Source organism: Eucyclogobius newberryi, unplaced genomic scaffold, assembly GCF_026437365.1.
Source record: "Eucyclogobius newberryi isolate DKJ021-1_F unplaced genomic scaffold, fEucNew1.0.hap1 SCAF_16, whole genome shotgun sequence".
NCBI classification, from domain to species: domain Eukaryota; kingdom Metazoa; phylum Chordata; class Actinopteri; order Gobiiformes; family Gobiidae; genus Eucyclogobius; species Eucyclogobius newberryi.
Genome location: NW_027315790.1, coordinates 27729764 through 27746882, shown reverse-complemented (window position 1 = coordinate 27746882; position 17119 = coordinate 27729764). Strand labels below are relative to the sequence as shown.

The 17119-nt window shown below is 41.7% G+C and overlaps 1 protein-coding gene across 1 annotated transcript in view; it reads left to right on the top strand.

Annotated features, from left to right (window-relative positions):
- The window catches only part of sdc2 (syndecan 2), an 81908-nt gene that overhangs the window by 49282 nt on the left and 15507 nt on the right, over window positions 1–17119 (top strand). Inside the window, exon 2 of the mRNA XM_072448183.1 lies at window positions 15394–15499. Coding sequence (XP_072304284.1) covers window positions 15394–15499 — 106 coding nt within the window. The remainder of the gene's footprint in view (window positions 1–15393; window positions 15500–17119) is intronic.

Sequence of the window (17119 nt, the reverse complement as noted above, 5' to 3'; positions counted from 1 at the left end):
CGGTAATGTTCCATTTTCCTACAACTAATTAGCATGCACGGGGCGTGCATGAGTGAAGGAGTGCGTTAGTGAGTGTTTGGAAGTGGCCGAGCGCTCCGCGCTCGATTTCGTGCGCACTATGTGCGCACTTTCGCAGCCGTGCTTCGCACGGCCTTACGAGATTAATAGGCCTCTCGCCAGTTTGTGGCGCTCGGGCCTAATAACACAGACTGAGAAACGTCGCCGACTTCTGCTGAGTCAACAAGCGACGCACTAAACTCTGTTAATCTGAGGTAATGAAGTTATATATTTTGTTCTGAATGTTCCGAAAATATTGGAGAGACGTCTTCTACATTTGAGTGACACAAATTAGCGGCGATGGTTGGAGCGGTTAATGCTGGAGAGTTTTTGACGCCCCCAATGGTCCGATTCCAGACCGAGACGCATTCGAACAGAATGTGGGCGGGTCAGGCAGTGCTCCTCCATCATCGTAACGGATGAACGGGAGGAACGGGAGATGCAGGAGGAGCAGGAGGAACGGGAGAAGCGGGAGGAACGGGAGGAGCAGGAGGAACGGGAGAAGCGGGAGGAACGGGAGGAGAGGGAGGAACAGGAGGAGCAGGAGGAACGGGAGGAGAAGGAGGAACGAGAGGAGCCGGAAAGAACGGGAAGAGAGGGAGGAACAGGAGGAATGGGAGGAGAGGGAGGAACGGGAGGAGAGGGAGGAACGGGAGGAGAGGGAGGAACAGGAGGAGAGGGAGGAACGAGAGGAGCAGGAGGAATGGGAGGAGAGGGAGGAACGGGCGGAGAAGGAGGAACGGGAGGAGAGGAAGGAACGGGAGGAGAAGGAGGAACGGGAGGAGAGGGAGGAACAGGAGGAGAGGGAGGAACGGGAGGAGAGGGAGGAACAGGAGGAGCAGGAGGAATGAGAGGAGAGGGAGTAACGAGAGGAGAGGGAGGAACAGGAGGAGAGGGAGGAACGGGAGGAGCCGGAAAGAACGGGAGGAGAGGGAGGAACAGGAGGAGCAGGAGGAATGAGAGGAGAGGGTGGAACGAGAGGAGAGGGAGGAACAGGAGGAGCAGGAGGAACGGGAGAAGCGGGAGGAACGGGAGGAGAGGGAGGAACGAGAGGAGCCGGAAAGAACGGGAAGAGAGGGAGGAACAGGAGGAATGGGAGGAGAGGGAGGAACGGGAGGAGAGGGAGGAACGGGAGGAGCAGGAGGAACGGGAGGAGAGGAAGGAACGGGAGGAGAAGGAGGAACGGGAGGAGAGGGAGGAACAGGAGGAGAGGGAGGAACGAGAGGAGCCGGAAAGAACGGGAGGAGAGGGAGGAACAGGAGGAGCAGGAGGAATGAGAGGAGAGGGAGGAACGAGAGGAGAGGGAGGAACAGGAGGAGCAGGAGGAACGGGAGGAGCCGGAAAGAACGGGAGGAGAGGGAGGAACAGGAGGAGCGAGAGGAACGGGGGGAACGGAGGGAGGAACGGGAGAAGCGGGAGGAACGGGAGGAGCGGGAGGAGAGGGAGGAACAGGAGGAGCGGAAAAGAATGGGAGAAGCGGGAGGAGCCAGAAGCAGCTGGGAAAGGCGTTTAAACGTACAAATGGTAGAATGTTTAAAAAGCCATATGTTTTCCTGCAGGAAGCTCGACCTGGACAGACACTAAATCTTACTTTAAACTTTTGAGGAAACAGTCCCGGATTTGCACGGATTTGAACTGAAACATCTTTGAAACGTGACCAATAACATGACATTAAGTTTACTGTTGAAACGAGACACATATTATGCATTATTTGTCTTGTTATTGGCCTTTAAACATGCTCGTGACGACCTTTGACATCTCTTAGAATACATTACATTTCTGTGGGGCAGCAGAGCGAACTGCAGAGGGAGATAAACGTGTCAGCGTGCAGCTCTGTAATGATCGTGATTCCAGTCTGGCGATGGTTTATGGACTCACAAACAGCATAAACTACAGTAACCTTGACAACCATATCATTACAACATTGAACTACTTTTAAGAGTAAAAATACCACTTTCTCCTTTGCTCGTTGTCTCTTTTTACATCATTCTAAACTATATCTGGCCTAAGCTAATACGTTCCATCTTATTGCTTTGCCGGGCAGTCTGTATTTTACATCTCCATGGAGACGTGCACGTGACACCACCAGGCCGTGTTACAGCTCAGATCTGCGGCGAGGCGATCCCGCTCACAGTAAGACTACATATAGTCTTTTCACAATATGTTTGAGCGATTAAAATACACAAAATTGATTAAATCGCCCTGGAGACAAGCAGCAAACACTCCCACAAGAAAAGTTAGCTGCCCTTTAAATGAATCCACCTTTTTTATTCATCAATACATTGGATCTTTAATCGATTTGACGAGTTTTGTTGCTTTAAATGAGAAGTAGCGGCGATAAACAGAGCGTTATTTTCATATTTGTACTGTGTTTTTACGTATTTTCTGAAGCACTTTTTGCCTACGAAGCGCGCAACGTATAAATAAAGCGGATTGCGTCGGATTCAACATCTGCAGATGCCCGAAAACGGCGCACTTTTTCTAATAACGAGCAGGTTTTGCGGCGAAGGAGGAATCACAGTGGAAGTGAACAGTTATGTAAAAGTGTAAGTGGTGGGTGACAGACGCTACACACACACACACACACACACACACATACACACACACACACACACACACTCAGAGGCTCACGTCCAGAGGAATGTCTCGAATGCCTCTGCGCTCCGACCGATCACGTTTGTTTTGGAAAAGAGGACGGGGTAAATCTGCTCGCGCCTCACGCTTCAAGGGAACTGAAATCGGACCCGCACGTGCTCAGTTTGGGGGGGAAATATCTAAAACCGCGGTTGGATTTAAGCGTTAAAATAAGGATGCCGTTTCAAACATGTCCAGGAGCGGTAAGACACATAAAGAGGTCCAAACGGGGTCAGCGGGTTATTTTTAAACGTATTATTTTGCCTTTTGCGCCCGAGTTTTGACCGTAAAAATAGCAATTCCGATTTAAATACGACGTCTTCTACCCCGAGCCTCCGAAAAGGCGTTTAAAGAGTTTGAATTGGTCGGTTTTCTAATATAAAAATGAGTGTAAATTTATGTAAAGCTGTGGTGAAAGTGTGTGATGTGCGCGGGGGGATTTGTGAGTGGTTTTCTGTAACGTTTGACGCGTTTGAAAAGTGGTGTTTTTTAGAGATTTCAAAAGGTAAAGACGGGAGCAAGAAAAAGAGTTTTATTCAATCTGTTTTGCTTTTGTTGCATTTTTGACATTTTGAAATTGACGTGACGAAAAGCAGAGGAAGAAGTTAAAGTTTTGAGCGAGGACATTCTTACATTTTTTTAAAATTTCTGCTGAACATTTGCAGAGAAAAGAAAAATGAAATGTTTTTCCTTAAATCAATATTTTACCTCAAGTTCTAGACAAAGTGTTGACTTGATTATTGTCCTTGTTCAGTCCTGGTTTAATCTTCGCTTTAGTCCTGTTTTAGTCCCGGTATAATCTTGTCTCAGACATGTTTTAGTCCAGGTTTAGTCTTGGCTTCCGTTCTGCATTAGTCCTGGTTTAGTCCTGGTTTAGTCCTGATTTAGCCATGGTTTAGCCCTGGTTTAGTCCTGATTTAGTCCTGGTTTAGTCCTGGTTTAGCCATGGTTTAGTCCTGGTTTAGTCCTGATTTAGCCTTGGTTTAGCCCTGGTTTAGTCCTGATTTAGTCCTGGTTTAGCCCTGCTTTAATCCAGGTTCAGTCCTGGTTTAGCCTTGGTTTAGTCCTGCTTTAGTCCTGGTTTATTCCTGCTTTAGTCCATGTTTCGTCCTGCTTTAGTCCATGTTCAGTCCTGCTTTAGCCCTGGTTTAGTCCATGTTTAGTCCTGCTTTAGTCCTGGTTTAGTCCATGTTTAGTCCTGCTTTAGTCCTGGTTTAGTCCATGTTTAGTCCTGCTTTAGTCCTGCTTTAGTCCTGGTTTATTCCTGCTTTAGTCCATGTTTCGTCCTGCTTTAGTCCATGTTCAGTCCTGCTTTAGTCCTGGTTTAGTCCATGTTTAGTCCTGCTTTAGTCCTGGTTTAGTCCATGTTTAGTCCTGCTTTAGTCCTGGTTTAGTCCATGTTTAGTCCTGCTTTAGTCCTGCTTTAGTCCTGGTTTATTCCTGCTTTAGTCCATGTTTCGTCCTGCTTTAGTCCATGTTCAGTCCTGCTTTAGCCCTGGTTTAGTCCATGTTTAGTCCTGGTTTACCGCCCTCTCCGGTCCCGCTCTCAAAGGTGTGATTCGTGTCCACTTCCTGCAGGAAACAGCCCCCCCGCTCTCTCTCTCCCCCCTGCGCTCCCTCCCTCGCTCGCCCGTGGTTTAAAGACGATCAATTAGTTCCTTATTATGATCCCGCTGAGGCCGTGAAACCTGCTGAGTGGGTTCAGAGAGCGAGTCAGGCCGACGCAAACACTTCAGGAACAAGTCATCCCCCTGTGGATGAACAAAGTTTGGCCCAGTCTAAACTCTGTACAATAATATAACACTTATTAATACTTCTTTACTGCTGATACCGCCACAAACTAACCATGGATTGGTCTCTTATTGCGTCTTTTTACACTCAGTTATGGCCCTGAAGTACTGATTTAGAACAAACACACTTTTCATACAACAAACTGTCATTTTCGACGCAATTTATTATTAACATGTGGTATAGTTATATAATATAGAATGTAAGATAATTTTTAGAACTGTTCAGAAAAGGTCAAATTTGGTCCTGTTTATGTATAGATACTTTATTAGTATCTAGTTTCAATATTAGTCTTAGTATTAATTAGAATCTGGGTTTTGATACTTTTGACAACTCAACTCCCAACTCTTTATGTACGATACGTTACAGTGCGACACGAAGGAAAAAGATACTCAACATTCAATATCTCCAGGATAAAACGTGATTTCACAACATAATGATACTTTCTTTATGAGGTCTTGTCCTGCTTTAGTGCTGCTTTGGTCTTGGTCTAGTCCTGGGTTACTTTTGGTTTAATCCTGGTTTAATCCTGCTTTAGTCTTGATTTTTGTTCCAGTTCTGTTCTGTTTAGTCCTGATTTAACTTTGGTTTAGTCCTGGTTGTAAAACAATTTATTCCTGGTTTAATCCTGGTTGAGTCTTGGTTAAGTCTTGGTTTAGTCTTGATTTAGTCCTGGTTTGAGTCTGGTTTAGTCTTGGTTTAGTCCTGGTTTAGTCTTGATTTAGTCCTGGTTTAGTCCTGGTTTAGTTTTGATTTAGTCCTGGTTTTGTCTTGGTTTAGTCCTGGTTTAATTCAGATTTAGTCTTGGTTTAGTCTCGTTTAGTCTTGATTTAGTCCTGGTTTAGTCCTGGTTTAGTTTTAATTTAGTCCTGGTTTTGTCTTAGTTTAGTCCTGGTTTAGTCTTGATTTAGTCCTGGTTTAGTCTTGATTTAGTCCTGGTTTAGTCTTGGTTTAATCCTGGTTTAGTCTTGGTTTAATCCTAATGAAATACAAAAAAAAATTTTTGCATCAGAATGCCATTTTAACACAAAATAAAAGCAGTTTCTTTATTCGGTTTTGTGCTATTTTTGTTTAAGTTCAAAGCCTTTCCACAACTGTTGAGAAAAGGTTCAAATCCGTCCTTTTATATATGTTTTTTAATTATTTCGCAGCATCAATACACCAAGTATTTAACTCGTATAATATTGGTCAGGCCGTGTATGTCAGAAAGTGGAAGACACAGGTTGTTTTCTTTGACTTTATCTTTGGGCTTGTGTTTGGTTTATTGCTCTTACGTCTCCTTCTGGCGGCCCCTCCCACATTCACGACTGCGGCGCTCTTTCCTGTCACATCTCAGAACACGGACGCTTTTGTCATCAGCGAGTGTCGGACAAATTAAAATGTCACCGAAGCCGTCGACTGGACAGATCTGATCTCCGCACCGCGGAGCGAGAACGCCTTTCCTCCATTCACATTCTGAAGAATCACCTTTTATGGGCTCTTGTCCTGCTTTAGTGCTGGTTTACCTTTGGTTTAATCCTGGTTTAATCCTGCTTTAGTCTTGTTTTTGTTCCAGTTCTATGTTAGGTTTAGTCCAAATTTAATCCTGGTTTAGTCCAGGTTTAATCCTGGTTTAGTCCTGGTTTAGTCCTAGTTTAGTCCAGGTTTAATCCTGGTTTAGTCCTGGTTTAGTCCTGGTTTAATCCTTAATCTCGAGTAAGACGATTAAGTCCCGCAGTGCGACTTTAATCGTGGAAAACGCCATCATTTTCTTCTAAAGGTTTTAGAGCTGTTTTTTTTTTTTTTTTATCTGCGTTTGTCACAATTCATTTTGTTTCTATTTATTTGTGCTTTTTTTAACAAATATTTGCATAATTCTTTAACATGTGTCTTCCTTTTTTATTGTATTATTTATGTTTTTATTAGAACATTTAAAAAATACAGATAATAGAAAAAAGAGATAAGAATTTATATTAATAATAAAACTAAGAAAAATTGAAAATAAAATGAATAAATAAGATTAAAAATGAATAAATAAAATAAAACTAAAATGAATAAAATGAATAAAATGAATAAAATGAATAAAATGAATAAAATAGAATAAAATAGAATAAATAAAATAAATAAGGTAAGTAAAGGAATAAAATGAGAAAATAAATGGTTGACATCCATAAATAAGAAGAAGTGTATTAGGTCCAAAATAACGGTCTCATTTTGTCCGTTTCATTGTTTGATTTGTCTCCAAATGTTCAAATAGTTGAGTCCAGAAGATGTGTTTTCCGTCATGATGTTAGTCCAGCTCTTAATCATCAGAGCAAGTGAGAATCTAAATCAAAAACAATGTCCCAAAGCTAAAGCTAAAGCACATTTATGAAGTCCTTTCAAATGAACATATTATAATATCAGATTTATTATTTACGTCATCATCATTTGATCAGTTTCTTTTTAACGCAGCAAAGTCTAACACTGCACTGTGGAACGTAACGGGAAATACTGTAACATCTCCATGGAAACGAGGTGCAGAAAAGTCACCTTTAATATCACTTTAAAGAACCTGCTGAATTTTCTTCCAAATGTAACGCAGTTTTTGCACATTTCAAAGAGCAAAATGCTATTTCCGTATCTTTTCCTCTCGTCTGTTTCCAGCGATCGCTCGATATCGTTTCCCATGAGTCTTTGTGGGTTTATCTCTCACCTTCATCCCCCCCCCCCTCCCTCGTCCAGGTCCAGCGCGGCGAGCTAATATTTGAATATTTGTTGTGTCGAGAGCGCGAGTTTCGAGTGTCAACGTCACAAAAGCCGTGCCTGAAAACGTGAGATCGTTCTTTTCTGTCGTAGAAAAGAGGAGATTTGTAACAGTGACAGACGCGCACGGCCCCATTTACAGACAGGGAGGCGGCTTTTAGCGGCTTTTAGCGGCTTTTAGCGGCTTTTAGCGGCTCCAAACCCCGCGGCGATGCTACTCAGCTGTGTTTCTACTCCTCTGTTTCCCTTTGTGCGTCTTTCGCGCTCGTTTCATGGCTTCGTCGAGCTCTTTTTCACCCACAACAGAATTATATCTGCGGGTTTCGGAGCGACGGCAAATTAGCAACATTGACTTAACGTGTCAGATTTGACTGTCACGACTATTGTGGGAAGAAACGCCGTGATTTTAATTCACAAACTGGAGCGACGTTCACGTTTACGTCTTATAGATCATGATTCCTCTAGTGTGTGACCAGCTTTACGGAATCAAAAGCAGTAAAGTGGTTTGTAGCATCACTGCTTGACAGAAGGTGTAATTATAGAAAGTATTTAGTATTTAAGCCGTGAAATAAACTAGAATGTTTGATTTTTCCCCTTTTTGTTAATGCACTTGATTGTTTTTTTTTTATGTGTAATTGTAGTTTGAAGTTGCAGTAGAAGTTGTTGCAGTAGCATTAGCATTAGCATTTGTCACGAGTTTCACGTAATCGCGACCGCGACCTGCTAATTTTTTTGTTTCCTTCACTTTACATATGTGTTTCCTTCATATGTGCAATTGCTGTTGGAATTCATGTGCAATTACTGTGAAATTCATGTGCAATCTATGTGCTGTCGTGACACATATTCATGTGCAATTACTGTCGGGATCACATGCAATGGTATTTATGTATTTATTTATTTGTCTATGGGAGTTTTTTATTTATTTATAGTAGATCTTCTACTGAAAGTGTTTTTCAGACTTCCTATAAGTGATCTGTTCTTCTGTATCTACCTCTGTATCTACCTGCGTTGCACCAATGAAATTTCCCCATGTGGGACAATAAAGGAATATCTTATCTTATCTTATAAAACACAGAATATGACACACAAACAGAGAGAGAACTAATAACACATAATAATGGCAATAAAGACGTCAAAAAAACAAAGAAAAGATAAACTTGTCCTGTGTTCATGCAACATTTTGTCCAAAGTCTGCGAAAGAAGTCAATTTTGTGCCAATTTCATAATCTAACCAAGAGTTTTTCACTTAAATCTCGACAAAACATCTGACTTTTCTTGTTTTAAGACATTTCTACGAAAGTAAAGATAATTTCACTTATTCCATGGACATTTTGCCCATAACAAGTGTATTTCTCTGGTTTTATGGTCTGTTTGTGTCACATCCACAAACATGTACACATCAGAAATAAACACCGAGCAACACCAAAGAATCAAAGAATCAAAGAATCAAAGTGCAGTATCGACCCGAGTCCTTTACTTCCACGACCGCAGCTCTCGCCACCTCCCCACAACTTCATTAGGATCCGAGCCAAAACATCGTAATGAGAGCTCAGTCTGTTCCTGTGCAAGGTTTTTATCTTCTCCTTTTCTGCTCCTTTTCTGCTCCTTTTCTGCTCCTTTTCTGCTGCTTTTCTGCTTTTCTGCTCCTTTTCTGCTCCTTTTTTGCTGCTTTTCTGCTCCTTTTCTGCTCCTTTTCTGCTGCTTTTCTGCTCCTTTTCTGCTCCTTTTCTGCTGCTCTTCTGCTCTTTTTCTGCTCCTTTTCTGCTGCTTTTCTGCTCCTTTTCTGCTCCTTTTTTGCTGCTTTTCTGCTCCTTTTCTGCTCCTTTTCTGCTGCTTTTCTGCTCCTTTTCTGCTCCTTTTCTGCTGCTCTTCTGCTCTTTTTCTGCTCCTTTTCTAATGCGTTTCTGATCCTTTTCTACCCCTTTTCTGCTCCTTTTCTGCTGCTTTTCTGCTCCTTTTCTGCTCCTTTTTTATGCAGCTTTTCTGCTCCTTTTCTGCAGCTTTTCTGCTCCTTTTCTGCTCCTTTTCTGCTGCTTTTCTGCTCCTTTTCTGCTCCTTTTCTGCTGCTCTTCTGCTCTTTTTCTGCTCCTTTTCTGCTGCTTTTCTACTCCTTTTCTAATGCGTTTCTGATCCTTTTCTACCCCTTTTCTGCTCCTTTTCTGCTGCTTTTCTGCTCCTTTTCTGCTCCTTTTTTATGCAGCTTTTCTGCTCTTTTTCTGCTCCTTTTTTCTGCAGCTTTTCTACTCCTTTTCTGCTCCTTTTCTGCTCCTTTCCTGCTCGTTTTCTGCATCCGTCGCTCCGCAGAGTCCGTCGTCTGCCGCACAAGAGGTCGTTTGTGGGGGAACGGCTTGTTAAAGGGCAGAACTGGACTTAAAGTGCCAATCAAGACGTGTTTGAGCCCGTGGACTTGTACCAGACGTGTTATAAATCAGCTCTATTGTCATTTCGGTGCCGACAGAACCAAATGTAATAACTGGAAAACATGAAAACAGAATAAAAACAAGGTTGGGAGAAAGTGACAGTTTGAGGATCGGACGAGGGTCAAAAATCAGACGCGAATCGATACTAAAACTAGTAACGAACTGATTTGAACAAGTATCAATACAAAATAAACACGTGAACTATACAAAATGTGACCTTTCCTGAACAGTTTTACACAGATCTTGAGCTTTATAATGTTTAATACAGAAAGAACTACTGATTTGGGTTGAAAATGTCGTTTAAAACCTTTAAAAATGATAATTGCGGTATCAAAATCAGTATTGAGTTTATTTAATCTCATTTTTTTGGATCATTATATCATTTTGTCCATATTTCTTCTCAAATTGTACTACGGTGTTAAATCCAGATGAGACACAATTCTCACGGGACAATACGAGACAATTTTGGACTCATAATGGTATAAACAGCATTTCCCTGACATAGAATGGATAAAAGTCTGGTTCAGGAGCCTCAAGCGGTCAGCAGTGGTCAGCGTTAGGTCCCCTCTGGCTCTAGTTTCCTTACACCATCGAAACAGACAATGTGAAACCCTCGGAGCCGGACCCCCAGGTACAGGATACACCGGGGGACTCTCCTGGTTAAATAAAGGTCACATTCCGGGACGGTAACTAGAGCCGTGCGGGTAGTTTTATTCTCTCTACAGGTCTGTGTGATGACATTTATAGTTTCTGCAATTTCTGGTGAAACAATACATCGAAACATGATCATATATTTGTCAGATTGTGAAAAAGTATAAAAGAAGATACATATTTGTACAGTTCAATTGCAAAAACAGATATTGTGTTTTTTTTGTTGTTGTTTTTTACCATTTACTACAGATGTTATCAATGGAAATAATGTATGGAATAATACTATGATCGCAGTGAAATACTTCTGAAAACATGACTTTACAAAGAGAAAACTGCAAGTGACTTTTTAAAATAACGCTTTCTGTGAATTAACTCTTTGTGGTGTTGATTTCATTGTTATTATTATATATATATATATATATATATATATATATATATATATATATATATATATATATATATATATTATTTATTCATTTAGTTTGTTTTATTTGTGCACATTTGGTTATGCATTTCTTTTATCCACATTCATTTTGAGCACGTGTTTACTTTATTGCAGGATATTAATGGTAATTTGCAGTATTTTTTCCCCTTAATTGACTAAGATCATTTAAATATAACTTGTTTCAGTCATTACCTTCTCAAAACTTTGTCAAAACTACTCAAATACAGCTTGTTATTGCATGTATAAATGTATTATTGCTCATGTATGACCCATAAACTGGCACTTTTCCCTCTCTTTTTGTCCGATCTTTTGTTTTATTGTGAAAAACCAGACGTACTCTCGCGGCACGACGAGACTTGGAGCACAATCAGCGACAAAAGTCTTAAAATTCAGTGAATATTGTCCTTAAAACTGACCTGGACTCCAGATACAGTTGTTGACCTTGTTTTGTTCAGACTGCATTCTTACAGTCTGAAGTCTAATCTCATCATTATTATTGTTGTCTGCTTCCGTAAAGTTGTTTATTAGTCGTGACTCTGAAGTGGACTGCTGAAGTTAATCATCTTCGGTTTATGTATTGCATTAGCCTCCAGCCTGAAGAGTCATGTGGAGATTTAAAGCTGTTTTGTAACTATAAGAAAATGCATTGGAATCAAGGCAGAAATGTAAAATATTTGTCGTCGACAGAGTTTTAAGAGTTTTCTTATTCTTTACTGTGCGGAGTACCTTTTCCGTCAATATTTATATTCATTTTAAGTCATTTTATTCAGTCTATGTTGAAAAAATGAGGAATATTGGACTGAGATGAATAAAGCGCCATCTCAGAAGTACAGTATGTATCTGGGCCTCAAACTCCTGCCATGGACACAGTAAATGGATGCCTTCTTGTCAGCAGAAAAAAGGCAATTACAAAAAGATTTATGACTCAAACTGGACCCAAACTGACTTTTGAAAAATTTTAAAAATACATAAAAATAACCTTAAAGGCGGTATGGACGATTTTTCGGCGATTTGAGAACGCCGTGCGGACCGATACAACACACACGTGCGTTTGTTTATTAGCGCAACGGATCGCATCGCATCTCTCGTCTCCCGTAGATTTCTGTCCACTTCTGCGTCAGCTCGAACTGTCTTTCTCCGTCTTCATTTTGCCCCGTACACTGAGGGAACTATATTATGATAGATCCATGCGCTTAGGCATGCAGAAACGTGGGGACGAGCCTGACGAGGCTGCAGGTGAGCGATAGGTGCGTTTTATGATTGATACGTGGCAGAACAAATTATTTATCCACGCCACGAGGAAATATGATAAAAAAAATTGCTGAAAAAAATCGTCCATTCAACCTTTAATCACAGACAATTTCTTTTTTCAAGCCATAATTTGTGTTTTCATTATTAGATGTCTTGGATGTTTTTTGATTTGTGTTTTACAGTAAACCCTCTCGTGTTCATACAGCTGCTCGGGCGTGGCAGAAACACCCGTAAAACTGCAATAATCGCCCCGTAATCTCCCGTTAGCGATGCCCGCGGTCGCACGCCGCCGCCTCCCGCTCAGTCACCTCTCGCCGTGTGCGATCAAAGCTCCGGCGCGTCGCTAACCTCGCGCTTCTGTGTGGCCTCCGTCTCATTAGACTCTTTGTTGCTCTCCGCTCCGTGGACCGGCTCGCTCTTTTGTGAAGCGCCGGCCGTCGCGCTGACCGTCGGCGAGTTGTGTCGGGCGAAACGGGTTAACATGCCGATCGCTTTCAGGCTTTTGACGGCGTCGTGGCTCGAGATGTTGCTTGGCATTGTTCTGACGGCTCTTTTCACTCTGATGTTTGCCTTTTTGGCCTTGCCCGGTTCTTTGTGATGGAAAGTCCGGCTTTTATCAGTCGACTTGAACGCAGAGGCAGCAAAAAGTTCAAAAGAGCAATTAAATGTGTTATTTTTGTGCTCTTTTTTCAAAAGAGATGTGTTGTTTTTGATTTGATTCTCTTTGGACTCTGTAAGTGGAGTCCTTGTGTTGTTGTTGGTTCTTTTTGGCTTCTTTCCATCCATTTGTTTTACAGTTAATCCCACTATAAATGATGTGTAACAAACAGGTATTGATCTATGAATTCTCACATTTACTGATGAATAAATCGATGAAATTGAATTGTACGTGTCCAATAAACTTAGCTACAATGACTTCAAATCATCAGACAAATGTGAAATGAATCACTTAAGTACAGAAATATCACTTTATACCCTTAATTTTTATAATCTTTCAGCTCTGTTTTGTAATTTTTTGAAAACTATAAACTCGATTATCATATCTTCAAAACAACAGTCACGATTTGACGATTAAACTTTGACATTTTACCACATTATACTTTGATTAAACATTCTGTCTTTCTTCTTTTATCGCGTCGAGTATATTCCATGTCAACGTATATATTATATCCAGACGCCTTTGTCGAGTTTCATCCCTGTCCTATATATTTGATGTAAATCCGACCATATGTTCCTCACTCGCGCAGATAAATGTTAATGTGGCTTAAGCCTTCATAAAATTAGCATCTCGTCCATTCGTCATTTCACTTCCGACAATGTTGACTCGTCCGTAGAAAACAAAGAGTGTTCTGGAGGGTTTATGTCGTATCTCAAACCTATTTCGACACATTTTATGCTGTTTTTCTGGTTTGTTTTTCTACTTTTACCCACGTTACATCGAAAACATACCTGGAGCTGTATTTTGCGTCATCGTCTCATCAATCCTGTTTACGAGGTCGTCTTCTCTAAGCGCTCACAAATCACAGTCTCAACCATAAACCGTTGTTCTGCGGTTTGGCTTGTGCAGGCAGCCAACGCGTGTCTCTTTTTGCTCGGCATTCGCGTCGTTTAATGTAGCGTCGTTTATGTATTTTCCCACTCGTGACAGCAGAGGGCGCTCAGACGCTCAGAGTTTGTAAAGCGTCTTAACCAGATGTGAATAATAAAGCGCTACAGACGCCGCCATGTCAGAACTACCGTATGTACCTGGGCCTTAAACTCCTGCCACGGCCACAATGAATGGATACCTTTGGAGCGTTCTCTTGGCAGCAGACAAAAAGGCCATTAGAAAAAGATTTAATGCTGCAATATTGATTTATTTTCCCACTCATGACAGCAGAGGGCGCTCCGACGCTCAAATATGGACATTATTTGAAGCGATGACGTGACAAGACTCATCCCAAAGTGACCAAAAGCCAACAAAAACCACACAAATGCAGAATATGTCCACTTTTGACAGAATAATGTCACAAAATCCATCCACGCGCTACGTTTGCGGCGCTCGGCTCGTCCTTTAGATTGACATACACCTTTTAGACTGACGGACGTCTCAATCTCGTCGAACTTCTCGCCTAAAACTTTTGAACTAATCCACTTTTCGCCGCTCGCTGTGAGAAAGTCTCGCTGAACAAACAAGAGAAGTCCCTCCTTTTCATCCCCCCGCTCTCTCCCTCGCTCTTCAAGCCCCAGCGCAAACATTCCTCCGGTCGTCGCGGCAACAATGCTCCCGCCCGCCTGATTGGATAATAGCCCCCCCCCACACCCCGCCGCACCTCCATGTGATGATATGGTAGTTATTGTGGCGTATGCGAGATAACAGGCCGCGGCGGCGAGGCGCGGTTTGGCGGATTACAAGGTGATGATTTACAAGATTTTTTGTGTCATTTCCAACAAAGGCGGCAAATGTTTTGAAGGCGGCGACGCTGATTCGGGTGTTGACTTTTACGATGCCGTTTGGGTAGATTGTGCGTAGAGGCGAACAACAGGGATGTTTCAGAAAGTGAAGAGTCTTTACTTTCGGCGAAACAAAGAAAGTTTTAAGCGCTGTTGGGTTTAGTTTAGTATTTAAAGGTGCACCGCGTAACTTTTCTGGTGGAGATGATATTTCCACATGAAAGCAGATGTGCTGAGAGAGCAAACTAACTAGAAAATTGGTTTTGCCTGTAGTGCAGGGGTGTCCAAACTTTGTTCACAGAGGGCCACAAAAACCCGACAATGTTGAATTTGTCGAATGTCAAAGTGAATCATTCAAAATGTTGCGTGATTTGACATTATTTCAATGCCTCCACAGCTTTAATAAGACCTGGGACATTAATATTAGGTTGGTATGACATCAAAATGATTGAATTTTCCCCATTTTACAGCAAAAAGTACAATTTTTTGTTGTTTAGACCAATTTAGCATGAACTCGGTTGGCCAACAAAAATTGATCTGAGGGCCGCATTTGGCCCCCGGGCCGTAGGTTGGAAATATCTGCTGTAGCGTCTCGCCTTTATAATAGTAAAACCTCAATAATACACTTTATTTGTGAATATTCTCTATCTAGCAGCCTTCAGTCGCCATATGTCAACATTTATTTGTCTGATTACGTATTTAAAAAGTCTTACGATGAAGTAGAAATAATCGTTTTACAAATCGACGAATCAGAAAAATGATTGCGGACTTGTCGACTTGTAAAATAACGTTGTACTATTGGCCAAAATATGGATAAACGAATCAAATACTTGGCTTTGTGTGTCGTGGAGTTTGGAGTAAACCCGTGGATCAGCTGAATCCTCTTGTTGTAATCGCTGGTGTCGATATCGTTGTCATGCTTTCGCCGCTCGATCTGAAACGCTAAAACGCCAAAGCGCTAAATGTGACTCCGCCCCTTCTGTGTGGCAGATATCGGCTCAGGCGCCTCAGGCCGATGACTTGTACCTGGACGACGCCGGGTCAGGAGGGTTTTACCCCGAGGACGACGACGACTTCAACTCCGGCTCTGGCTCTGGTGAGTTTCAAGTACTCAGACACAAGTACTCGGATACAAGTACACAGACACAAGTACTCAGATACAAGTACACAGACACAAGTACTCAGATACAAGTACTCAGACACAAGTACTCAGATACAAGTACGCAGAAACAAGTACACAGATACAAGTACACAGATACATGTACATAGATACAAGTACTCGGATACAAGTACACAGACACAAGTACTCGGATACAAGTACATAGATACAAGTACTGGGATACAAATACACAGACACAAGTACTGGGATACAAGTACACACATACAAGTACACAGACACAAGTACTCGGATACAAGTACACAAATACAAGTACTCTGATACAAGTACTCAGATACAAGTACTCAGATACAAGTACACAGACACAAGTACTCAGATACAAGTACACAGATACAAGTACAAAGATACAAGTACTCGGACACAAGTACTCCAATACAAGTACACAGACACAAGTACTCAGATACAAGTACTCAGATATGAGTACAGAGACACAAGTACTCCGATACAAGTACACAGATACATGTACTCGGAAACAAGTACACAGATACATGTACTCGGATACAAGCACACAGATACATGTACTCGGACACAAGTACACGGATACATGTACTCGGACACAAGTACACAGATACATGTACTCAGATACAAGTACACAGATACATGTACTCGGACACAAGTACACAGATACATGTACTCGAACACAAGTACACAGATACATGTACTCGGATACAAGTACACAGATATATGTACTCGGACACAAGTACACAGATACATGTACTCGGATACAAGTACACAGATACATGTACTCGGATACAAGTACACAGATACATGTACTCGGACACAAGTACACAGATACATGTACTCAGATACAAGTACACAGATACATGTACTCGGACACAAGTACACAGATACATGTACTCGGACACAAGTACACAGATACATGTACTCAGATACAAGTACACAGATACATGTACTCAGATACAAGTACGCAGATATATGTACTCGGACACAAGTACACAGATACATGTACTCGGACACAAGTACACAGATACATGTACTCGGATACAAGTACACAGATACATGTACTCGGATACAAGTACACAGATACATGTACTCGGACACAAGTACACGGATACATGTACTCGGACACAAGTACACAGATACATGTACTCGGATACAAGTACATAGATACATGTACTCGGACACAAGTACACAGATACATGTACTCGAACACAAGTACACAGATACAAGTACACAGATACATGTACTCGGATACAAGTACACAGATATATGTACTCGGACACAAGTACACAGATACATGTACTCGGATACAAGTACACAGATACATGTACTCGGATACAAGTACACAGATACATGTACTCGGATACAAGTACACAGATACATGTACTCGGACACAAGTACACAGATACATGTACTCAGATACAAGTACACAGATACATGTACTCGGACACAAGTACACAGATACATGTACTCAGATACAAGTACACAGATACATGTACTCAGATACAAGTACACAGATACATGTACTCGGACACAAGTACACAGATACATGTACTCAGATACAAGTACACAGATACA